Genomic DNA, 26171 nt, shown 5'->3' on the forward strand with positions numbered 1-26171 from the left:
CAGACTATGCAATACTAACAATACCCTTACTGAACTGGAATATAAATTTAGTGTTTAGTGTTTTTAGTGTTTTCCTTCTGAATTATGAAATGTATGAAGTTTTGTATTCTTATTAAGTCAGGATAGAATCCCTAAATACTTCATTCTAATTTCAATCGAGTTTTAGCTTTAGAAGCTTTTAAAAGATTGTAAATGCGAGCCAATGTTACGATATTTCAATCACTTGATTGAACCATATTAGGAAAGTTTTGTACAAATGTGCAAAAATCATTTCAACTTTTTTATCTTGTTCTTCATTCAGTCTGGAAACTTCCCAGAGTGCCTAATTGTTTGGTTTGTTTCCTTTTAGATGAAACGGCTCCTAAAGAAGTCAGCAGGGTAAGTGCTGCTCTCTATCCCCTCTAAAAACACGTGGCCCACTGTTCATTTGAGATGATTTTTCCATAGACTCTGATCAAGATTTATCTCTATTCCCTGGTTATAGTGGATCTCCAGAGGAAAAAATGCTGTACAGACTGTCTAGAGAACAGTTAATAAGGAAAATAAATATTAAGAACACTTGATTGGCTGTAAATAAATTGGAGGGTATTTTGCATTTAGAGTTCTCCCAGTGCTATTTTCATGATCCAGTTTTAAAAAGGTACTTCATGGAAACCAGGAAATTCATGGGACTTGGAGCATAACATCAGACTATTTAATCAGTGTACCTGCCTCAGTGGATGGCAAGCATAGGAAGGGAAGAAAAATACCCTATTTAATAACTCCCTTTTGAGATGTGGCATGATACAATGAGTTAAATTCTCTAATTTAAAAGATGTTGCAGTGGTCTGTATGAAATGTAATGTAAAATCCTAAAAAACCACATTCAGTAATAGACTCCCAACCCTAGCCTTACATCTGATTGACACTTTGTCCTGCAGAATATCTGTCTGTCCGTGACTGAGGACTAATTACAGGGATCTGTTAGGAGTGAGTGCCTTTGCTGTGAATGAGAAAAGATCAGTACAGGACAATCTGTTGCCCCCAAATGGGTCCAGACATCCTGAGGGACCCCATAAGATGGGGGAGCCCTCTACAACTTTCCATGATGGAATCATAGTCCTGGTTTGGTCTCCTTCTTGAATGTCTTGCATAAACTATTTCATGTTCCCAGGAGGAGCACAGTAGTGTCAGACATATATTAAAAATAGGGCAGGTTGAAAGACTGCAAAAACTGGCTGGATGCTCTTGCACTAAGTAGAAGACCTTTGGAAAACGCTAGAATGTAGAAGGAGTGGAGAACTAAGGCTGGTAGTGGAAACCTCAGTTTTGTAACCCTGTGGAAAGAGGGCTGGGATGAGGGGGAATGGAAGTTCACCTCATATGTGTCTATGAGAAAGAGATTAAATGTTGTCTAAAAATTATTTCCTTCAAGCAGACATTTTCCATATACATGATGTGCCATGGACTTATAAGGGTGTTGGGAATTTAGGTGAAAGTTAGTATGCTTTAGTAATTCATTAGTTTTCAACATGGTTTTTGTTCAACTTTTAGTATGCTGCTGTTATGACAGTGAATACCTTTTGTTGTAACGTGGAATTATTGTTATTAATATATCTATATATATTGTTTTGATCTCAAAATAACTAAAGATCTGCCTAAAAATCTCAGAAGCTCTAATTATGTATGTGGGAGAGTTCCTTTTAATTGTCATTAATTTAGTAGATTAACATTTACCTAAACTTCTGTAAAGCAGAATTACAGAATATATCTTGATTACCACATCTGAGCTATTTAAGGCAAAGAAAACAAGTTCTGAACCCCCAAGTCTGCCTTGTCGGTCACTCCCTGTGTCTCTCGGACTGGTGTCAGCCATCTCAGCCCCTCAAAGTCATATCATGTGGCTTAGGATTTCCTAAAGATGGATGGGGTGTCACTTGAAGCCCTGGAATCAGTAGGGTGCAGATGATACTTCAGATGTTCTTAAGTAAACACTTTCTCCCTTGTTTTTTTAGCCATCAATCATTGTGCACTTGGTATGTATACTGTGCTGCACTGCTATTTGGTTTAGCTTTTTTATAAGAAAAGTACTTGAAGGTACTCAGGAGTACACCATGCTACAAATTAACAGCTTGGTTTGTTTGCTGTATTTTTGAATAATGCCATATATAGTAATGTAGACCATTGTAATGCATCCTCTTTCTTCAGCAGCAGCTCAAACTGATACCAGTTTAATTAAAATATGAACATAAATTAGAATTTAAATTAGGAAAGTTCTGTACGTGAGTAATGTTTTTCAGACAAAAAGACATGTTCCTGCTGACTGAAGAATTATGAGTTTTGAAGTCATTAAGTGTCACATTTTTAACTCCTGAAAACATCTGCAAGAAGCAGCTTGTATTATAGGGAAGGAAAAATTAAGATTAGTGAAAGGAAATTTATTGCAGAATTGAATCACCGATTGCTTTAGCAATACCATCTGAGCTAGAAAATGAGATAGGAATATAATGAAAAAATATTAAATTGTTGGAAGGTAATTTCAGTATTTTCAAGGGTTTCATGTTGCAGTTTCACACTTTGAAAATTTAAGAAATTTTGAAATGTAAGTTTTGAAATCCTTTTTAATAGGAACTGCATTTTGAAGATATTATTTTAAGCTTCTTAGTAGAAAATTAAAATAGCAGCAAACTTGGCTGTTGGCACTTCATTTCAAGTTTTTGAAAGAAGGGGAGAGGAGAAAATAGGAGAAAACAGGAGCATATTTCCACATAATATAAATTTTGAGAATTGTAGAATAGAAAAAAAAGAAAAAAATCAAAATTTATTTTTTTAATTCTGGTCTACTAATGGCAATTTTGTCAATACTTTGGTGTTCAGAAATTATTTGGAAAGATTTCCTTGTTTGGCCTGATATAGCATCTGAATGGTGGTGGAGGGGAAAGATTTCCTGATTCCTGTAGACAGCTTTTGGCATAAGAACAGCTTTGGTTACAAAATACCTCATGAGCATCTGTGACCAATGAACCTGTGAACTTTTTTTTGAATACTAGTTTCCAGTGTTTATGAAATATATGTAGCTGGGGACAGAATCTCCTTTTTGCATGATGTAGTATTGGGAGCATCCTTGGAAATGCTGAATTTCTTCTGCTCACTTATAGTGCAGATGTGTGTTGGCTGATCCCATCCATCCTAGTGACACAAGTGGTTTTCTAGGCAGACGGATTTCAAAAAGAAAACCAACTATTGAGCTACTTGGATGAAGAAAACTTAAGCTGGATACTTTACTATTTTCCTGTTTAATCTGCAAAAGAAACGAAAAGAGAGGAGTGTGAGTTTGAGCACTAAATGGACATGTGTTCATGCACATCTAGACTAAAGATGTAGTTCTCTGACAACATTAGTGAAAACAGTGTGCTTTGGAGACATGTTATTCTTTTCAGTTGGCAAAAATAACCCCATTCCTTCATGAACTATAGCCAGGATTCTGTTCTACGTGCTGCTAAGTTTCCTGTGATCACTGTGTGCTCTTTTGTACCTCAGGTTCTGAAGTTTAAGTGAAAATACTCAATGTTCCTGATACGATCACGGCAAAATTAGCTGTTCATTTTGCTTAATAACTTTCCATTCCATGTTTACTTGAACAATACTTCCAGTGAAGCAGCCTTCTGGCAAGTACCTTTGCTTTGTAAACTCTGGCAATGCCAACAGCAATTCACTTTACAGAAGTTTACCATATAAACACCAGAAAATTATTACCTAGCAAGTGACTCGCTCATTTAGAGTACTTTATTCTTGGAAACAGGAATGATAGTTTAATCCTCTCCTTTCCCCTTTTTGGACTTGGAGCTTTTTTGGCAGCTGCCTTGGCACCAGCCAGCACCCAGCACAGTATGTCACTGCCAGTCACAGAATTAGCAAGTGTGTTTTCAGTAAATAGTTGCAGTAATTGCATGTATCTTCACTGTGTGACTGATAATAAAGGTTTGGGCTCTTCATGACCTACTGGCAAAGCAAATTCATTCCTTTCCTTTTGTAGTATCTTCTTATTAAAGATAGGATTTAAATATTTTCACGTTGTCCCAGAACTGAGAACAGATTAGTACAAAAAGTTAGGGGAACTAGAACAAATATAAAAATATATAAAAATATATACTTAGCCTTTAGAAGTGTTGCAAATGGCATTGCACCTATTGTCACGAGAAGATGCTTGTATAAGCTGATTTCTTTAAAAAGAAAACCTTGTGAATACTGTGGTAGTGATAAGCAACAGTGGTAGGAAAATGAAGAAGTTTATTTTTAATGTTGTACATGGTGTCTTTAGAGTGCTTACAAGTCAAGTATTAGGAGGGAATGTCATTTTATAAAAAAGCTTTTTTTAAAAAGAGGAGCAGTACTCAGCCTTGTCAAGTTAAACTGAAGCTCATTATGCTGTTTTATTATATAATCTGGAGAGGTGATATAATTGAGATGTCCATGAAGTTTTATGAGCCTTACAGTTAATAACAGATTATATGGTTACTTCTATGTAATCATAATGTTCTTTTCTCATAAGTGAGGCCTTTGCTTTTTATGATGTATTTTTTCTATTGTGAAGCAATTTATTTCAGTGTTGCCATTTGGTAACAGGGAAGGAGCAGATGGAAGGTCAGAATGGATGTCAGTGAGTGGGGGCTATGGGGCAAGAAGCTTCTTCTAGAAAAGATGTTCACCACCTCTCCGAGGCTTGGAAATCACTAAGATAAAAAGGTTGGGAAATGTATACCTTCAAAACTAGTGAGTTCTTTCTGTGCAGAGTAAGAAAGCTGGTTTGCATCATAATAGGCCTGTGCTGCCAAATGTCATCTCGTATTTTCCCTTCTTTGCTTTTGTCATGAAAGTGTTTGATGAATGAAGAAAAAATTCATAAATACCTGCGTATGGTGCTGCAATGCTAAGCTTTATTTACCATGCAAGTTCTAACCCATGTCCTCTCCAGTCAAAACAAGAAGAATAGACGTCAGACAAATGTGTGTAGGAGCAGTTTTCTCTGAGGCTATGTACAACCATTAAAATTAATCACCTCAACTAAGACTGCACTTTATAGTTGCTTGGCTTTCCAGTGTCCAAGTTTAAAGAAAACTGGTTACGCCAGCCAAGCCCAGTTACCGCTTCTGATTTTTTTTTTTAATTTCCTCTCCAAGCTCATAGCTCCTCTGAAAGCCATCTCTGCGCTCTAAGTTTGCTCACCACTTTCTTCAGTCCGAGGATTTCACATCCTTTGGCTCAGCATTTCCACTTTGAAATGAGCAGTTTGATTAGCCTTTTGTAAGTTTGGGGGTTTGTGTTTTTAAGTTATTTTTTAAATGAAGTCCAGATCCATATTTTTCACATATGCAGTGAAAAATATGTGGTTTTGTATGTGTTTTCAGTGTAATTAGAATTGTGGTTATCTCATGGTTATCTATGCCCCAAAATAACAAACACTAGTTTCCATGCAAGATGGGAACTAGCCATCAGTGCAGATAAACAATGCAAAATATTGCAGCCAGTGAAAGACAAGGTCTAGAAAAGGTAGCAGTGCACATAAACATAAACGGCCAAAATGTACACAGCCTATCTCGCTACACATAAAAATGACCTGAATAAATTTTAGTATTGATTTAATTAAATTGGTTGACATTTTTTTAAAATTTTATCTAATTTTCCCCCTGCAGCCATTTCTTTTTTTATACCCACTGGTCATCAGAAGTGCAATATCATTACTATAACTAAACTAGAATAATTTCTTGCATTTAAAGAAGTAGGTGACTATTGTGATACTTAGAGGTCTGGTCTTCTTTGTTCCTACACTAGATGTCTGAATAGTCATTGCAGTAAAGTGTAGTGACACATGGAATGAATATTTTAGGTACTTTAAAACCAAATGTCTCCTACAGGGCTGCCTTTGTCTTCAAGCGATTGGATTTAGTCACCAGTATGTTCCTTTCTAGTTATGCATTCCTTTGTGAGGAAGAAAAAAAAAAAGGGAAACATAGAAGAATATTCTTCAGTTTAAAAAAAACCACTTAGTATGTGGGTAAATAAAGTAATAGTGCAAAATTTCTTAAAGGACATATAGCGTTTCTTTAGAAAAGATACAAGTAATTGAGTATTGATTATCTTTCCAGAAGATAAGTTATGAATGCAACTGGAAAATTATATAGAGCAAGTCTCTTAAATCAGGATGGTAACTGTGGATATGGGATTTTTCATAATGCTACCTGAGAGAAGAGAAAGTTGATCTATTTCAGAAAAATATTTTAGTTTACTTACTTCTTCTGTGACAACAATTTTTTTTGAGAAGTACAGAAGTGTTGCTTTTGGGAAATTGTTTTTATAATGCAAGTATCAATGGAACTGAGAGCTTAGGTGTGTAAGACCTTTCATTTTATACTTCTGGTCAAGTATGAAAATACCTAGCATGAAATATTTTGGACTGGCATCTCAATCAAATGTTAAGTTAATTCAGACCATTAAGACTTCCAACAAGTGTTCTTCTTTTTGTTTATTTGGAGGCTTTTTTTAGTTCATTTTTAAATTCCTTCCCTGATGACTCCTGTTGCCAAGACTATAGTTTTATAGGAAAGAAAACTTGTGTTGGCTGGAAGTTTATGAGGAGATTTTGGTTGGTTTTGGTTCAGCAGCAGGCCAATATTCTGTAGTGTGCTAATAGAGAAGAGAGGAGCTGTCAGTTCTAAAGATGACTGGAGAACCTTGGGTGAAATCCAGTCCCTGCCTAAGGACATTCTTTTGTGTAAAATGTTGTGCAGAATTGAGTTCATTATCTGCAAGTTTTGATGCTGCCATTGACAGTTTAATTTAGGTGGTTTGAACAAGCTGGTTATCCAAAATACTAACTGATGTAACCAGATAGAGGATGGGTGTTTTAAACTCCTGGGTCTACGTACAATGACCCTGGCCTACGTACATCCTGTATTCTTAGTGATTTCACACTGTTTAAGAGCTGAGGTTCCTTTCAAAAAGCTCTGTTTGCCCCAAAAGATCCTATTCCTGGTCCAGGAATTCCTTTTTACCTGGACAGCTGAGTTCTTTTTTTCTTTCCTCATAACGTCCTTTTGATCTCACAAAGTGTGTTTGTTGTTAGTTTTTGTTGCTGTTTTGTGATTTGTTTGTTTGTTTTTGGTTTTGTGGTTTTGGTGGGTTTATTTGTTTGTTTGTTTGAGATGTTTCTATTTAGTTTGGGTTTTTTTTCTTTTTTTTTCTTTTTTTTTTTTTTTTTTGTCTTTTTTAGCCTGCTTACATGTCTTTGATTGAATATATGTCCTCAGTTTCAAGTTCTTCTCCATCTGTCCACGGTGTGGCCCCCTGTGACATCTCTAGAGTGCCTTGCAATTGGATACAACTGCTGTATTAATGAAGGCTTTTTGTTGCAGCAAGGGGACTTTTTCTTTCCTGCAAAAGCATAAAATGTCTGTGGCGCAGGTGCCCTATGAGCATCAAAGCATGGAAATAATCTTCATTTCAGCTTAGGTTTTTTCCTTTTTTTTTTGGTTTTTTTTTTGTTTGTTTGTTTGTTTTTTTGGTGGTTTTTTTTTTTTGTTTTTTTGGGGGGTTTTTTTTGTTGGTGGTTTTTTTTTTTTTTTTTTTTTTACTTTAGATATTATATTGTGTACTTGAATATTAGTTTCTGCATGTGTCTAAATTGTTTAGAATGAATATTTAAAATTCATCTTACTCTACAGTATTTCAGTATCTCCGTTAGTGTTTTATGTTCATAGCCTCCTTGTTTAGTTCTAAGGCACAAAACAATTCTTAAATCACCTGTCATGGGTTGTTGTCTTCTGTTGCACTGAAATACTCTAGAGACTAAGAGCCATATAAATATTTTTACATAAATCCTGTAAAAACAACCTTATTTTATATTTATGAATTTTGTTATGAATATTTATATCAAAATTTCCCTTCTTAATTGTTAGTTCCTTTTCATAGCTTTAAAATATACACAGCTACTAAAAATATTATGCTGATATGATAGTGCTAAACTAGTTTTTAGTCTAATTGAATTATTTTATGTAATGTTATTGAAGTTCAGAATTTTACAGTAAATATACCAAAATACTTGTAGACACTGAATCTTAAATGGAAGGAAATCAGCAATAGGAAAAATTAATTAAGGAAAAAGTTGATGGGTATTAATAATGTTTAAATTGCAAATTAAGAAACTCTACTTACTCCATATAATAATGTATATATGTAATAAATACTCCTTTTCCACCAAGTGTGTTGAATTTTTTCGAGGAGTTGCTTTCTTGAAGTAAGTTTTACACCAAATATGCACAAGTCTGTGTTAGCAACCATGTTGGGTAGCGCTTGTTCCAGAGTTTCCTGATGACTTACTCAGTGTTTAAAGACATAGTTTCATAAAGAGTATTGTGGCTTTTCAACCAAACGTAATTATGGTTATCCAATCTAAAACTCTAGAACCTAATACAAAACCTCTTTCACTGTACTGTAGTAAAAGGAAAACCATTTTGCAGCGTGACAGAGTGAATCTTTGTTGATGCTTGATCTAAGAATTAGTTAATTGTGTGTCTGGACAAGCTGTACTCATCTGGCCAGCTGTGGGTGTGCAGATGGTCAGTACCAGACGCATGCCACGTAACCATGGCCGGCATTACGCAGCTGCTGTCTCTTCCATGACACGGGTGCGGGCAATGGTTTGCCCTGCTTACCAAACATTTGCAAGCATATGTGGCAGAGGTGATGATAAAGGGCACATAGCTATTATATAATTACTATGCATGTTGAACTGCTGCTTGATTAGAAAGAAAGCAGTTATTCTGCCGTGGCTCATTTTGATGATGCGTTCTCTTCACGTATTAGCTTTAACCTTTGAGGATTTGATTTAAATCCTGACTGTGCGTCACAGGCGAAAAGATGTGTATTCATTTCCAAGTTCTGAGAAGGCATTTTTCCACATGATAACGTGCATGTGAGCTTGATTAGCTGTTGTTGCTTTAGGGTATGTGGCTAAACATACTTTTGCAGACTGGGGTTAGCACGTCTGAATAGTTGTAGACTCTTGTTCACCATTTTCCTGCTTTACAGCTACTTATGGCTACACATTGTAAGTATAAAAGCTCCACTTGCATGAAACTACGCTATTGTTTTCTCCCTTTGAATAATAATCATACAGGAGTAAATGTGGGACACAACAGAGGGCATGCAGTGGAAGCTTGCCAGCTGCCATATGGTGCTAATATTGGCAGTGGCATGCTGTATTGTAAACTCAAGACCTGTGGTAGTTTATGCATTTATGCAGTGTGACCTTACATCACTGTCAAAATGTATAACCATTGCATCATTTTAAGAAGGAATTATGAAGTGTCAGGTTTGTTACACATTGAGAATATTTGGACAGCCCAGAACTTAAATGTTCTAATATGTCCATGTGGAGCAATAGATTAATAGATTAAGAAGAGGTCATGGCAAGGATTGTATATTCTCAGGAACCATGTTAAAGTCAAGATTAAGATTTGCTGAATTTAAAGAAACATGGAATTGATATTATCCAGCAAACACTTGTAATTTTTTTTTCTTTTGACATGAAGCATCAAAATGTATACTCAATATATATCTTTACATGCTCTGTATTCCTGACATCGTGTGTTGTATGCATGAAAATAAGAGGGGGAATAAAGGTCATATAATGAAATATATCGTGTAAGTTATATGCTTAATCCCTCAGTAAGTGTCATGTGTAGAGGTTTACCCACATTTACAGGCAGGGAAGATATTGAGCAGTACACATATGCACATAAACATTGGAGTGGTAGTGGGCTAGACTGTGATACTCTGAACATTTATGGTATTTTCCATTGTAGTTTATATTACTCTGATCTATATTAAACTTGGCTCTGAAGTATGAATGAGCAGAAGAGTAAGCCTTAGTCTTTCAAGCAACATTAATTTGTCTAAATATCACCAGCTTAATTTTTAGTTTAAGCAATGTAATTTACTGCATCATGGAGTTCAGTAAGTAATTGACCATATTACTTTATTCAGTTTTCACATTACCGGTTTTGGGCAGGGTAATGAATCTTTACTTAGTGCCAAGTATTGCTTCCTGTGAAATTATTGTTCGTGATGCTGTCATGCTACACATACACATTTAGTGCTGTTTTTAACAGCCCTTCAGAACTTGGGAAATGGATAAACAAATGCAGCTGGGCCCCTGAAGGGAGGCTGCATCTCCTTTCCTGTGAGGTTTTAACCATATCATGCTGTTCCATCATACCAGCAATCAGCACCCCATGGCTCCCATCTAAATATCCTAACTGATTTGTAATCTGCCAACAGATTTGATTTGTGTCTGCCATCATCAGTTGAAACAAATGCCTTCGAAGCCACTGGCATGATTTTGACTTGTGATTTTTGTCCTTGACTTGGTTGATGTTAATTGTTTCTGTATTTGAAAGGCTGAGCTTCCTGAGCTACCGCCACCTGAAAGCTCTGGTGCTTGGCACAGTTCTGTCATTTGGCACATGAATCTGACATGGAAGATGCTAGCTAAGGCAGTTGCTTGCTTCCTTTCCTGGTGGACGAGGATCTTAAAAGGAAGGAGTTGAAGTCTACTGTGGATGTCACAGTCTGGTCAGAGAAAGCTAGATAAGCTTTCCCATGAATTGGTCTGAGGAGCTGGAGAAAAATAATTGTAAACAATCTGCAGGTGTTTTGTGATAAGCTGTTTTGCCCATAAGGTTGTTTACAGATGGGTGGTTTCTTAATTAACCAATGGTGACGGTGTTTTGATTAAAGGACCAATCAGGTCCACCTGTAGTGAACTAGAGTATAAAAAGGAATGGGTTTCCTGACAAAGTGAGTTAGTTTTCTGTTTGCTTTTGGAGCCTGTCATGTCTGACTCAATGCTGACAGTCTACTAACTTGATAGTTGTTATCTCTCTTATTTTCTTTAGACATTGTCCATGACCCTGGCTCACTTTAGGTGATTGTTAATTGTTCAGTGATGTTCTCAATGTGCTTTGAACAAATGTTTAATGAACAGAGGGTGGAGTGCTGTGCCTCTTGCTTAGCAGTGACCTTGCTCTTCAGGCAGCGGGATTAGGACAGCTCTACTTGGATCAGAACTGAAATCTTAACGTATTATTTATAATGAATTTGTATGTTTCTAACCTGCAAAATGCATCTCAGTTACTCTAAAATGTTCTCATCTTTGCTTCCATAGTACCAGGATACGAATATGCAAGGCGTAGTGTACGAATTAAACAGCTACATAGAGCAGCGCCTGGATACAGGAGGAGATAACCAACTGCTTCTGTATGAACTGAGCAGCATCATTAAAATAGGTAAGAAGGAGAATCAGATGTCTCTGAGCTGTTCCTCGGCATCAGTGCACAGCACATTTCTTACGTGGTTTAATTAATAAAAACAGGTACTTAGGGATAACAGTGTTCCCATTGGATGTTCTCTCTGTGTGAACTTACTTCACCTTCTGTCCCTCAGTGAATCCCTAGCTGCACTTAAGTGAATTTCATCTGTGGAGAGTTGCGTATCCAATTGCAATATTAGAGTCTCATGTTAAATGAACCAAAGAATCAACTATTCTGGTTATGATGGTGTTGCAATTTCAAAAGTGAAAATGAGAAAAAAAAAGTCTATCAGTAATATCACTGCATACCTAAACTCCTTTTGAAACGATTGAAATGCCACTGGAAGAAGGCATATCTTTTGTGTGATCTCAAACTCAGTTGTTTAACTATTTTTTTTCTATCTGATGTAAGTACCTAAGTAAGAAAATACTGCATGTGATCAAAGGTTAAAAATTAAAAACAAACAAAACACTCTCAGTAACAATATTAAGTGCAATTTGGCTTCTTTTTAGCCAGAGTGGATGTACTCAGACTTCAATAGGAAGTGTCACGGTAGATTTCAGTCAGCTCTTTAGAAAGGTTTTACTGTCCCAGCTACTTCATAATTTTGTAATGATGAGTAATAGTTCTGGTTATATATATATGATGTTTTAAAAGAACCACTTTTTCTGCGAAATCTGCTGATTTTGCTTAGGCTGTTATTTGGATATTGATGTCCACCTCACAGCAAATCAAATTTGTTAATAAACAGCAAGTGAGACTGGACCATACAGAGTGCTTATGTATTACAATTTTTTTTTTCTTCTCTATAGCAGACAGGAGGGTTTTTTAATATATTATTTCTTTTACAGTACTCATTTGCCTTGTAGGTCAATATACTTAGGTACTACAGAAGGATTTAAAATCTGAATGCAAATTACTGTGCCCTCAACTCTTAATAATGCTGCACAGTTGACAATGAGCAAGTAACTACGCAGTGGAACTTTTTTCCTTTTGTCAACGAAATTAAGAAAGCCATTTGATTTGATTGTACACAAATAATATTTTTTTCCCTGAAATGTACTAAAAAGATTTTTGAGTTAATTCATAAAACAATAGGTACCAGATATGTCTTTTTAATCTCTTTTTAGAATGTTTATTAACTTTTGAAAAGACACACAATCCAAGCCTGTTGTGTAAAGCAGAGTGAAAAACTTTTTCTGCTATATACTGTTCTGATTTTGAGGATAAGTTATGATGGTTGGTTGACTCTCAGCTTTTGAGAGTTTAAGGAACTTGACTTTACCCTGTGAGTGTCACTATATTTAATATGGGCTGAGTGCAGAAAATAGAAGCAGTTTGTTTGGAAACACATTTTTATAGCAGTGTTTGTAACTCCTCATTTTGCCATGATTTTTTCTCTTAAGGCAAGGACAAATATAGCTTAACATTTACAACTGGCATTTATTTTACTCATAGAAATTGTACTGGTATCTGACAGATTATATTGTAAATACACTTTTTAATCTTACTTCTATTGTATGAAATAATTTGCTTTTACAGACATTAGGCCTTAGAGTATAGGTGTATAGAGAAGTTGTTTCTAATTATCTTTCAAAATGCTGTAAATGGCAATGAAGAAAGCAAGAACCTCTAACTTTATAGACTCTTGGAAGTTTTAGGAGACACAGCAGAAGACCTTAACCTTTTGAATGGAAGATGTTTGTCTTGATTGATTCTGTGGTTTTACCTCAAAGATGTTGCATAAGTGCCATTTATCCCTGTGAGTACAATTATTTCTTTTGTTATTGCTTTGACAGCTACAAAAGCTGATGGATTTGCACTATATTTCCTGGGAGAATGCAATAATGTAAGTATACTGGATTAAAATGCTGCTTTTCTGTATGTTCACAAGTATCTTTTCTAATATAATAATGGTGGTAATGAGAAAAATATTCTCTTCATTTAGATCCTTTTTGTTTGTTTGTTTTTAAGATTTGGCAGCGATGCTATTGTTTCTCTGACTCTGGAAGCATAACTTGTCATTTAATGCTATTATTAGTTGTCTTTAAGAAAGAGAAAACTTGACTTGGATTTAATGTCTGCATAGCCATTTCTTTGCATCTAGTTATCTCCCTGATTTTTGAAATGTTAATTGTCAACTTGATAGTGAGATAATGTAGATTTCAGATGTAGGTTCTGGTTGGCATAAAATAAATTATACATTTAAAATGTATTAAATCAATTACTTTCTGATGTAATAATTCAAACAACAGCAAGTCTAATATTTGTTCTTTTGTTATTTGAATGTTAGAATACCTTGCATCTTTTTCTATCCAGTTTAATTTGTAGCATGATACAAGACTTTGTAGCTTTTTTGAATGGCTATCAGAAGAAAATTTTGCTCAGTACTTCAGTCAGTTCCCTCAAATAAAAAGTCAGAATTTGTCAGAAATTTCATGTCTTTCATTGGTTCAAGAAACAAGCAGTGACTAGAGAGGAAAATATTTTTATCATGGTATTTTTCCTTACTTTACACAGCCAGTTTTAATAGCTTGTTCTTGTATAGTCCATTAGCCAACTTCCTTTGCTCTTTGTGCAATATTTGAATTCAGAAAAAACTGTAAAAATTACTTTTTTGAAGTAGTGGAAACACAATTAAAGATGTTCAAACCTGCAAGTACTTTGATGTGGAAGAAGGCCCATACAGAAATTTCCTATAAGAAATGGAAATGAGGTTTTACATTTTGTGACATGACTGTTTTATATAATAAAGATAACCCACTTTATTATTCAAAAATTCTTTTTTCTCTCAATGACTTCTGTTAAGCATATAAATAGCATATATTTTTAAATAACTCTTTCACCAAGAGCTATAATTTAAGAAACATGTTCATCATTTTGAATGCCATCTTTGGTTCTCACTAGCAGGTGACAGCATTCATTGCCATGGGCAGGGGGTGATGCAGTCAGTGAAAATCTCACTCCTGCTGCCAGAGGCAGGAGCTCGCAGGAAGTTCAGCCTCCATCCCAAATGCACAGCTCTGGACAGCTTTGGTGGCAGTGACTGCCTGCCAGCTGAGCATGCTCATCTCTAAATGCTTTGTAAATATTACAGTGAAATTAACTTTACTGCTTGAGACAAGGAGCATTCTTGTTATGATGAGGTTTTTCCTATTAGATTAGTGTGGCATAATATGGGGTTACTTACAGCCTTTTGGTACCCTGAGGGCCTGGGTACTATATGACCTTCTGCTTTTTATTTTTTTTCTTTTTTTTTTAAATTTTTTTAAATAACGTATTAGGCAGATGAATCTATTTGCTTCCCAGTATTCCAGTACAGCTCTTTCCTGAAAAAAAAGCTCTGACCACTAAAAACACACATTGACTTTATTAACCACTGCTTTGTAGCTGCATCACCCAAAATGGAATGTTCTTCATGTAGCTATTATAGGGACTGATCCCAAGTCCTTTGAAGTTAGTGTGAGATTTTCCATTCACTTTAGTGGGCTTTGGGCCAAACTCATGTTTGTAGTCTTGTAACTAAATGGTAATGTATTAGCCTATTTCTTATAATAAATTGTCATTGTAAATTAATTTGGATAGCCCTTGTTTCTTGAATATTTAATTTAAAGGATGTATCCAAGTGAGATTAGCCATTGCTCAACAAGCACTGGCAATGAGGTTTTATTTATTTTTATTAAATGTCTTTTTAAAATGGTAACAAAAAGATTCTGTGTAGCAAAAGTAGGAATGAGCTAATTCTTTAAGGTGAAAGTAAAAAAAAAAAAATTAAGCCCTTTGATTAGCCTGGATAAAGTATTTGCTGAATATCTATGGCCATGTGTTGGAGAATAGTCTCTGCTTTTTGGTGGCTTAATATTTTGCTGCTGGTTACGTGACCTGAATTTTGCAAATTTGGCCCAATTCTTCCCCTCCCACCACCGCCACCCCCTGACCCTACCTCTCCAATTTAGCATTGGCCTTTTTTGTTCATTAGCTTAGAAAATATCTGCTTGTTATCCAGCTAGGAGTGTGTTTGTCTCTGTGTGTGTGTGCACATCTTTTTGAGAATCGAGTTTTGGGACGGGAGTGTGTAATAATGGAGGAAACCTATTAACAAGTAGATAACTGCTTTCAAATGGTTTTCTAATATTTAGTGATGTATGTGGTCTGACTATATTCTGTAAGGGAATTTATGACCAAACCTGAAGCACAAGCAATAACTCTACTTCATTTCAGTCCCTGCTTTAAATTTGTATAGGTATACTTTTTCTTGTTTAAATTAATCCAGATTTGAGAATTTTGGTTTGTGTTAATCTCATCAAAGGAGCATTTTTGCAATATGAGTTATCCTTAACTACATTTAGCCTGGATTAGCGAGTTTCTAATAAGGACATAAGATAATATTCATTTTACAGAAATGCTTAATTTTTGCAAAGTGAAAACTAGTAAATGATTACTACATACTTTGTGCTATTATTTCTTAATATTAAGAAAACTGTGATATCATTACAAATTGCTTTTTTAATGGATTATTAGGAGTGCATGGTAAATCATTCTTTGGTGCTGTATTTAATATAGGCAGAACTTTCTTTATATGAAAATTACATTAGAACTGAAAGAAAATTCATCTAGTTTGAGCAAAGCTCTAGATCAGCCATTTCCTTTCTTTTTGCAAAACATAGATGATACACTTGCCTTTAAAGGAGGACAGTGCTTTAGAAAAAAATCCTTTGTAGTTTAACGACACAAAAGTGAGTTTGTAAAAAGATCTGTCCATATAAAAACATTTTCTTACAGCCTTACTTTTTTTCTATTGAAGTTTACATACTAAATTAGACTTGGAAAACATAAGGACTAAGTAACTTCTGGCTGACAGTTCAGGTTGAATGCCTTCAGAATATTGACTTGAGTGAATTTGCTTGAAATAGAAGATGCCGCATGAATTGCAGATTCCAGTGCGTTTCTTTTTATGCACGTATTACTCAGAATTGGTGCCAGAATGGTTTCAGTGTGGATAGTTCAGTTATTTTAGCATTCTTCTGGGTGTTCAGATTGCTTGGAAGCATTACCACCCAGTGCAGTCCAAACTGAACATGTTCTGATGGTGATTCTGCTTTTCAAATGATTGCACTATAGCAGGTAAGCACCCCTTGCATGCCCAGCTCCTTCCTTCCCCGTGAAGTTGCCCAATGTTTCAGAATCTGGTTCTGCCTGTGCGACGTATATGGTAGAATTAATTGCAAAGTACTTGTGCTAAAAACAGTAGAGCTTCCTCATTAGGGTCATAATCTGAACAGACCGGGGCCCATACTGCCTCTAGTTTTTGAACTTTCTTCGTATCGAAGCGATTATCTTTGTCCATGAATTAGTGTAGTTATGCAAGTTATGCTATATACCTTTTTTCTTAAGGTATATAGCAGCCATTTTACAAATGCTGTATACTGGAGAGCAGAAACACTTCCAAATCAGACAGCAATGTTTCACAACTCTCCAGCAAAGGACTTGACTTTATTTTAATTTTCTTTTTTATTTGTTATGGGGGATGAATGTACAGTTTATAATTTTCCTGTATGACCTTAATTAAGTATCATCTTAAAACATGACTTAAAGGATTTACTGAAATCCTCATATTGGATACTGTGTGTGTAAATCAATTGCCTAAGTATCATGCTAGCTAGGTATTTAAGTCCATAAGCTGACATCTTTACAAGGCACTATTTCTAAAATACTTTTCACAGTTAGAGTTTGTAATGTATTACTACATTAATCAATTCTTTAGATACTTCTTGTTTTTATAGTTCTTACTTGTATGAGTAATTTGCCTCATGATTACACCGTGATGCCTACGTAAAGATGTATGACTTCGTATTTAACAGGCATACACTTAAAGCAGCTTTTACTTGGTCTTGTGTTACTTAGTGTCTGAAACTACAAATTGTGTTGACAAACAGATTATCCTCGCTTCAGACAGAAGTTTCCAATAGCTTTATTGTAAGAAATAATTTTGCAAGGCCACAAATATGTGCACATACTCTGCGCTTCAGGGTATATTTTATTAAGCCATTCTTGAATTTCTGGTCACGCAAAAGTTGTTGCCGCTTGATGTGTATGCAGTGCCACCTAGTGAGTGTATGAGGCGGGTGATTTGAATTATTAAGAACACGGGAAAAAACATGTACTGCTTACTGTCTCCGGTTTTTGAATGCATACACATCTTCTCTAATTTGAGTCTTTTAGACATGTTTCCAGGTGCAATCCTTCTAGTTGCAAGTCAATTTAGGAAACTTTGGTTTTTATCCTTGAATCAATTCTAAGACCATGGGGGTTTTTTATATTTAAAGTGGAAGAAATCTTTCTTATTTGCCAGCGAATAGTGGTACTCAACAGACAGCGAAAGCTCTTGTTTAGTTACAGCGTTTGATTTAAGTTTGAGTCAATAAATTATCAAGCTGAAAGAAATAAATAACTGTCAAAATGTATTTTAGGGAAATTTTTGTCTTGTTAAATTTAATATTTGGGTAAATGGACTTGTGGAATGTGTTCACCATGAATATAGTATCATAGAATATCTTGAGCTGGAAGGGACCCATCAGGATCATTGAAATCCAGTTCCTGGCCTGCACAGGACGCCCCATGAATTGGCCTGTGCCTGAGAGCATTATCCTGCACTCCGTCAGGCTGGTGCTTTGATCACTTCCCTGGGGAGCTGTTCCAGTGCCCAGCCACCCTCTGGATAAAGAATCTTTTCCTAATTGCCAACCTAAACCTACTCTGACACAACTTCAGGCCGTTCCCTCGGGTCATGTCACTGGTTACTACAGAGAAGAGATCAGTGCCTGCCCCTCCTCTTCCCCTCATGAGGAAGTTGTGACTGCAGTGAGGTCTCCCCTCAGTCTCCTTCAGGCTGAACAGAACAAGTGACCTCAGCTGCTCCTCATACAGCTGCTCCAGAAGGCCCTTCATCATCCGTGTTGCTGTGCTCTGGACATTCTCTTGGAGCTTAATGTCTTTTTAACATTGTGTCACCCAAAACTGCCCCCAGCACTCGAGGTGAGGCCACCGTAGTGGAGAGCAGAGGGGACAATTCCCTCCCTTGCCCAGCTGGTGATGCTGTGCCTGATGCCCCCCAGGACAGAGTTGGCCCTCCTGGCTGCCAGGGCGTTGCTGACTCTTGTTCAACTTGCCATCAGCCAGGATCCCCAGGTCCCTTTCTGTGGCACTGCTCTCCAGCTTCTCATTCCCCAGTCTCTGCATACATCAATATATACGATAGGTAGAATGCAGAAATTGCTAGAAAACTAGACAGAGTGCAGTTGTTTGTGTTTCACTATTAGAATGGGAGGTTGTTTTGCATACATTTGCAAAGATTTATCCAGGTATCTGGTTTTGCTTAATATATTCGTTAATGCCCAGGTAAAGAAAGAATATAGGACTGCAGATATGTTTGTGGGAGCAGATTAAAATTCAAAATGGGCTTTGGAAAATGATCAGAAGAAACCAGACCATGATTCAGCTAAGAAAAGTGCTCAGCTTTCCACCTATTGCCTCTCTCTGTGTAGGGCAGTTGAGGACTCTCAGAAAGATCCCAGGGTTTTCAGTGAATTTGAAGGTAAAAATAGGTCTGCAATAATCATTGCTCTAATAAAAAATACACTTATGTGTGTATCGCAAACAGTACTCTAGTCCTAGTGTATTTTTCCTTTTTCTCTCTCCACTGCTAAAGCCCCAGAGGGAATAAAACATTTAAACACAGCGTTTTAAGAAAAAATAGAATTGGAGGAGCTGAAGTGAGTTCAGAAGAGAGCAGAGAGAATGGTCAGGAAACAAAAGTGGTTCTGTTTAGTCTAAAGAAAAAGTTGAGAGGTGAAGATATGCGTGGATAAAGCAGAGAGGAAGGGAATCAGCTCCAATACCTATAGTGTGTAGGGCAAGAAGCAATGTGCTTGACTTGGCTTTGGGAAAACTTCCTCAGTTGTGGCTGTAATGAAGCATGACAGTCTGTTGCTTGTGCAAGCTCAGGGATCTTCATCCCTGGAGGAGTGTTTGGGACCTGTTTGGACAAATGTCTTTGAGAAAAATGCTTAGCTGACCATGATTTAAAATGGAAGGGATGGCAGGGAGGCATGTCAACTTGGTTTTCTGTGTCAATGAACGTCTGTAACTCTCATGGTGTTTTTCTATTGTAAATCAACTGGAAAGTTTCCAGGAGTTAAGTGCAGTTAAAAATCGATACCATTCAGAAGGGTGATCACCAAAAACAAAAGAAAAACAAAACAAACCCAACTGTTAGTTCTACAGTAAGTGCACCATCTTCATTTCACAGGTATGCAATATTTGTGCATACTATGTGTCTTAAAATTGCAAATCTCTCTAATACACTGTGATATATTGTAAAGAAAACAAGTCTTTTATAAACTATGGTGGTAGTTGTTGGTGTTTTCTTTTTCATTTATCCCTGTGTGCCTCATACAGTCAAACTGCTGCACTTGTGTTTAAGCCTAGGACATAATTGCCTAGAGCTCTTCAAGATTTTAGCGTGGTAGTATTGGGCTACTACTTAAACTACGCCACGTAACAAAAGCAAGGGGTTTGGCTGTGAATAATTTCCAAATTAATTATGTTAGTTGTTTTTTTTTCTTGGTCATCCTTGCCTATTTTGGTGAGTTTTATTCTTGCTAAAAATCCAGGCCTTAGGGCACAGGCTTTGTAAATATCTGCAGATAATTTTATCATTCGGTTGTGTGTTCTCACATTTAAGTTGTCCTTTACCAAGAGTAAAAATCTATTGCTGTTATTGAACAGAAACAGATGTGAGCACCAGAGGCCATTAAACTCACTTAATATCAGCTTGATCAATTTCCATTTTCTCTTTAATTTTTTCTTTCCCCCCAAGCATCAAATCACACAGCAATGCTTTAGTATGAAGGCTTTCATTTAATGTCAGTTGAATATTGAAATGATTTCCCATGAAGGATTTTTAGTACCAGTTTTATCAACAGATTGTGCTGTGGAAGAAACTAGATCAAGATCCAGTCACCTGTACCATCAAAATAGTCTGTTAGCAGAATGCTTGTCACATGTGAACTTATCCTGCATTTTAATCATTAAACCTCGTTCTTATCCAGACTGCTTTTCTGCAAGGAAATTTTAGAAAAATTGGTTTATGATTGTCATTTGCTTAGTTATAAGTAGTTAAATAAAAAGAGGAAATAACTATTTGTGAAATGATGATAATGGAAGATGATGATGATGAATACATGTTTGCAGTTTAATTCCAATCCTGACAGACTTTATGTAGTTGGTTGAATGATTTCTAGTTTTTGTGAGAATAGAATTTGGTGTTGAGCTGGATTCCAACAAACTACATACCAACAGTGATTAGAAAAAGAGCATCAATTATACCGATGGTTGTCATCTTCATCAAAAGAGCCCAAGACTGAAATCACTGAAAACTGCAGTTTTCTTACTTTCTTAGTGCTGGAACAATATTTGTCAAGAGTTGTGGATGCTATTGTTTTATGAGACTTGCTGCTACTAGTCATGTTTTCTTTTATTGGGATTTTAATCTGCTGTCTCTGTCAAGCATTAGATTTTCATTAGAAAAACCAACAATGCGGCCAAGAGACGCCAGCATGACAAGATGAACACGAATAATTCTTCATGCACATGCTCTTAGCTGTTAGAAAAGAAGGGTAAAGAAGGCTTTTTCAGCCACAGTAAGAGATTCAAGATAAATGACTTAATAATTTTACTAGACTAAGTGCATAGTACCAAGGAAAGAGCACCAAAAACCATGGTATTATAATACCAAGATCTTGTTATGTGTCTGAAAGCCAACTTGGTGTGTTTATCTGTGGATTGAGGATGTTGTCATCTTTATATCCCTCAAGAAACAGTTAGAGCACATCATTCTGCATTCCTGTAAACTGGCAGGCTTGTATATACATTAGTATTTTTAAAAGATATTAGAGACAACAATATTTTGCCTATACCTAGAGTGCCTAAGAAACATGGGTCATAGAATAGAATCAATAGAATGTTTTAAGTTGGAAAAAACTGAGATCATTGAATTCAACTACATAGCCTAACACCGCCAAGATGAAATGGTGAATTTTGCAACATTTGTATGTGTTCACCAGTATTTAAACATTTGTTAAGGTCATAATTTCTTTTGGAATTTCTGTTTTGCTTCAGTTTGTTTTTTTAAGAACCTCGATCTCTGTGTTCATGATAGGTTGTTAGTGGATTCCAAAGCACACTGTTACATCCATCAAAATTAATAGGAGATTTTTTGGCTGTGGACTTTATAAAATTGAATTAAGTGACTAAGCAAGGAGGGGAGGGGTAATTTTGAAGATTTTAGGCCCACCCACAGCAATCTGTCCTGTCACAGATGGAAGGAAAGAAAGCACCTCATGTGCTCTAGGGTTTCAACAAGTTACAGGAAGTTGTTGATGTCAAACTTTAGTGTTCCTCTGCCTACTACATTTAAAGAGAGAGGTCCATCATCATATGGAACTTCTTGGAAGAATATTGTTAATAGGGGAGTTAAGACTGATGTAGGAAAGGAGGTTCTGTCATTGTCTGGAAGGAGGGTAAACAGATCAAAATTGAGGGTTGCAGAGTCCTGTGGACCGCCAGGTGCCAGAATGCCTGAACCTGGAAGCTTCCAAAGGGTTCGCTCTCCAAGCCAATGTTTGTCCTTTTGGTAGGTTTTCAGATCCAGTCTGAATCTCCCATTTTGGTTGCCTTCGCTCGCATCAGCAGAAGAGGTACCTAATGCTCGTTCTACACTAGTTGTTTTTTATTACTTTACTTCTGCCTGGAGAGAGACAGTAATGTATTATCAGTAAAGAGCTATTTGTATTTATCCCTTTCTGATACTGACTTAGAGGCTCACTGCAAGTGATAATAGCAGCAAAAGAGTCTGTGAGCAGTGCCCAAACATCTTGCTGTCTCCTTTTACTGCATTGTGAGTTATCAGTATAGTATTTGTTAAATCAGGGGTCCTAATATTCTTATATTTCCTTTTTTATTGACTATATATTGGTTAACTTGTGGATGAAGATCCACTTGTTTCTTGTTTTGATTATTAATCATTGTTTATTATCATTACCAGAAATACCAACTGTCTTTTTTGAAGTAAAATATTCAGACAAACTGAGAAAATGCGAGTTAATTTGAAAGGGACAAATTTATTCATTTCTTCACTTACTTGTGAAGCTGCATGCAATATATCTGACGTCTGTATGGAAGCACTTCTAGTTACCTTTTGAGCTAGTGAAAGACTGTTGGAATGTACATTTGCAAATTAAAAGAATGCTGGAGTCATCCACAGTTAGAACAAAGTAGGTGAGCCCCAAATTTTATCATTACTGCAGTACATTTAATTTCATAAGTATTTTCTTAAGAAAAAAAAAAAAGTTAACTGGATAGGTGATGTGAAAAACCTGCTGTTTCTCGACAGTGATAATTTTAGAGATTCTCATAAAGCTGTGTGTGTGGGGTGCCTCAGAGATTATTTCAGTTACATGCCATACCAGAGCAGAGGACGATTTACTTTGTTTTGTTTGGCTGACCTTGCCATTGATGGCTTCTATTTGAGACATCTCTATGTAATTACTTGGCAATAAACACTTAAACTCATTCAGATTTAAATTCATGAAATATGGAACGTACGAACACTCACAGCAATTTATTAGGTCTATGTATAAAGTCAGTGTGGAATGTTAGAATCTTATAGATTAATTTCTGCTCATATATGGTTCTGAGAAAAATTGCCTTTCTTTTTAGTAGTGCTGCATTGTTAGGATAAGATTATCAATTGTTCTGAACAGTCATTTCTACCTCTACAGTCAGGAGGAATAGTGGCAAATTTAGGACCTGTTGGGTAGTTAGAAAAGTTTTTTGATCACTGACCCCTTAGCCACTGGTTTACAATTTTCCTTAGAAGCAGAATGGGATTGCTTCTGCAAAATTCTTTTTTGCAGAAGCTGGAAGTAAAATAATGTTCACAAACTTTTTCCAGCATAAGGAAACTTTTTCACAGCAGTACTTCATTGTGTTAGCAGCAGAGGGGTTTACCAGACAAAATGATACACAAGGACACAGGAAAGAGTGTGGTGGTGAAAGCAGCCTTAGCAGGCAATACTTCATAATGTCAACACAGGTTTTTGGCCACTAAAGGCGTGGGAGAAGTGAATTCTTTGTTTTCTAGTGCAAGTGGCTGTTTGGTTTTCTTCTGGTTTTTTCTTGTTTTGAGAAGCTCTTTCTGAGAAGAGAAAAATTTGTGCATTGTATTGTGTTTAGGGCTGGGCATGACTCAGGAGATGAGTGTGAAAAGCACACTTTATACACATGATTTAAATAGCACAGTACTTTGCTAAAAGTATTGCATTGATACCTTGGCAAAAGAATCAATTGTATCTGAAACGTAGAAGAAGGTGTTATTAAGAGAGTTATTTTTTGGCATCTTCAGCCAAATCAGCTTTGCTCTCTGATGTCCTGTTGATTTTGACTCATTCCACTACTTGGACTACATCAATTAGACTTTTAACATTCTATTGCATCTCTCTATGTTGCAATACTCTGCAACAGAAACCACCTTTTCAATGTTACTTTTCCTATTATAAGAGTATATTTTCAATAGTAAATCTTAAGCATATAGTGTAGCAGATCAGACTATAATATGTATTTCATTATTTCTATGTTCTTTATATTTTACTACCTTTTTAAATTTTTTGAACAAAATTTTATACCATAACACTGATCTAAATAAACAAAGATCTGTGTTTTCTTCAGGTTTATTAAAATAATGTACTTTTTTTCTTTTTTTTTTTTTTTTTTTAGATCATGGTATGCTTTTCTTGGCTATGTTATGTAAAATGTTCTTTTTCATTCTATTTAAGTGCATGTAAAAACATTAACTGAAGCTTATGAAGGCAAGCAGCTGTGAAACTAAGTTTTCATTTTAAAATTATATGTATCTTTATTAGATTATAAGCAAGTAAGAGTAAATGGAGCCTTTTATTCTGGTAGATTGAGTAGGCTTGTTCTGACAGATTCAATGTATTGATTTGATGGTCTTTGTTTGGATGTTGCTTTTTTTCTTAATTGCATTCTTGCAATTTGTATGGAAAATAGGCATTCTGACTTTTCAAATGTATCTTACTTCTAGAAGCCACACAAAGAGGCTGTGAGCATAAATGGGTTTGAAGAATAAGGTTCAAGTTTATGATAAAAATTGCAGAAAATTCCATGATTTCTTGTGCATGTACTGTAATGCAAGACATCAAAATGGAGTAAATAATGTGAATATTCAGCAGCTAGTCCATGGAAGAAGCGGCTTTCCTTTCAACTGAAAAAAAATCACTTGTCAGTGCTAAAATAGTTTGGGGCAGCTCTATTTTCTTATTTTTTTTAAGACACTTTAATTTTCATCTGTACCACGTATTAGCAAATGAATTACTGGATGGAAAACTCACTTTCTTGCTGAATTTTTTGGGACTGACTTTCTGCTTAAGAATATAGTACTCAGGTAGTGGTTTTTGTCAGAATCTTGAGTGGATTCTTTTGAGCCTACTAAATACCCTAACTGTTGGACTACTTATTCTTCTTGGATAGACTTCAATCTTGTTTTGGCTAAGAATTTCATACTTTTAATTGACCATTTTTTTCCCCTCAGCATAAAGTCCCAACTTTCTCCTTCCTACATGCTGGTAATCCATTACAGCTAAGGAATCTTCATCACTGCAGGAGTACCTTCATATGGTGCATTATATTGCATTTCTTTAGTTTCTTAACATTTCAGTGTGAGGGTTTTTTGGAATTGTTTAGTATTAATGCTATATAACAGACCATGCATGTTTGTAAAGAAAAGAGAATTATGAGAGGATTCACCTCATATCATCACTTTATTTTCTACAGCTGATAGTAGATGCTGAATTTTCATATGCAAATTTTACTTGTAATAATTCCTGCTAGAAAACAGCTCCTGTCTGATTGCAGCCTTAATAAAAGCAGATTCTGAGAGTAAAATTAATCAGCAGCACAACCTGTGGCCATTCTTAAGAGGAATGTTAGTAATACATTGTGATGTGGCATTGTCATCTATCTCTGGTGTTATATAACAAGAAATTTAACTATCTCTATTTTTTGAGTATTTTCTATTGCAATAAATGAGTGCATCCTAGATAAAAAAATTAAAATAATGTTTTTCTTAAAGGTATTTTTTCTTGTGTGAGTCTTGTGTGCTGTGTATTATGTGTTCAAAGTAAATGCAATCCTACCCTGATATAAATAATAACTGTCTTAAGTCATCCACTGTTCTCCACAGGAGCTGTCCAGGAGTTGCCCGGATGACTTTAGAGTGGAGTTTTCTAAGATTTCGGAAGAATTAAGCGGAATTTATTCAACTACTTTTCATTGTCAAAAGCCATGTTTCTCTACATTATCTACTTTATTCTATATAACTGTAAAAGTAATCATGATTTCTAATTGTTTTTTTTCCTTTCTTTCTCTTTTTTTTTCTTTCTAACTAGAGTCTGTGTGTATTTACACCACCAGGAGCTAAAGAAGGACACCCACGACTCATTCCTGCAGGGCCCATTGCACATGGCACTACTGTATCTGCCTATGTAGCCAGATCCAGAAAAACGTTGTTAGTAGAAGATATTCTGGGGGTAAAAAGCTTTCTTTTCTTAATGAGATATTGCAGCATGTTTTTGGAATGAATTTTTTGATGCTGAAATGTTTATTGAGATGAACGTTTAATGATAGAATTTGCATCTGTCCTGATACCAGGAAAGTAAATCTGAGTTTGGATTAGCTGATATAATA

At 35.8% G+C, this 26171-nt stretch overlaps 1 protein-coding gene across 5 annotated transcripts in view; it reads left to right on the forward strand.

Annotated features, from left to right (window-relative positions):
* The window catches only part of PDE10A (phosphodiesterase 10A), a 166244-nt gene that overhangs the window by 97625 nt on the left and 42448 nt on the right, over nt 1–26171 (forward strand). For all 5 annotated transcript variants that reach the window (XM_038130515.1, XM_038130517.1, XM_038130514.1 and 2 more), the window contains exons 3-6: nt 350–378; nt 11204–11324; nt 13148–13197; nt 25874–26014. In XM_038130515.1, coding sequence (XP_037986443.1) covers nt 350–378; nt 11204–11324; nt 13148–13197; nt 25874–26014 — 341 coding nt within the window. The remainder of the gene's footprint in view (nt 1–349; nt 379–11203; nt 11325–13147; nt 13198–25873; nt 26015–26171) is intronic.

The sequence above is a fragment of the Motacilla alba genome, chromosome 3, assembly GCF_015832195.1.
Source record: "Motacilla alba alba isolate MOTALB_02 chromosome 3, Motacilla_alba_V1.0_pri, whole genome shotgun sequence".
Lineage (NCBI taxonomy): Eukaryota > Metazoa > Chordata > Aves > Passeriformes > Motacillidae > Motacilla > Motacilla alba.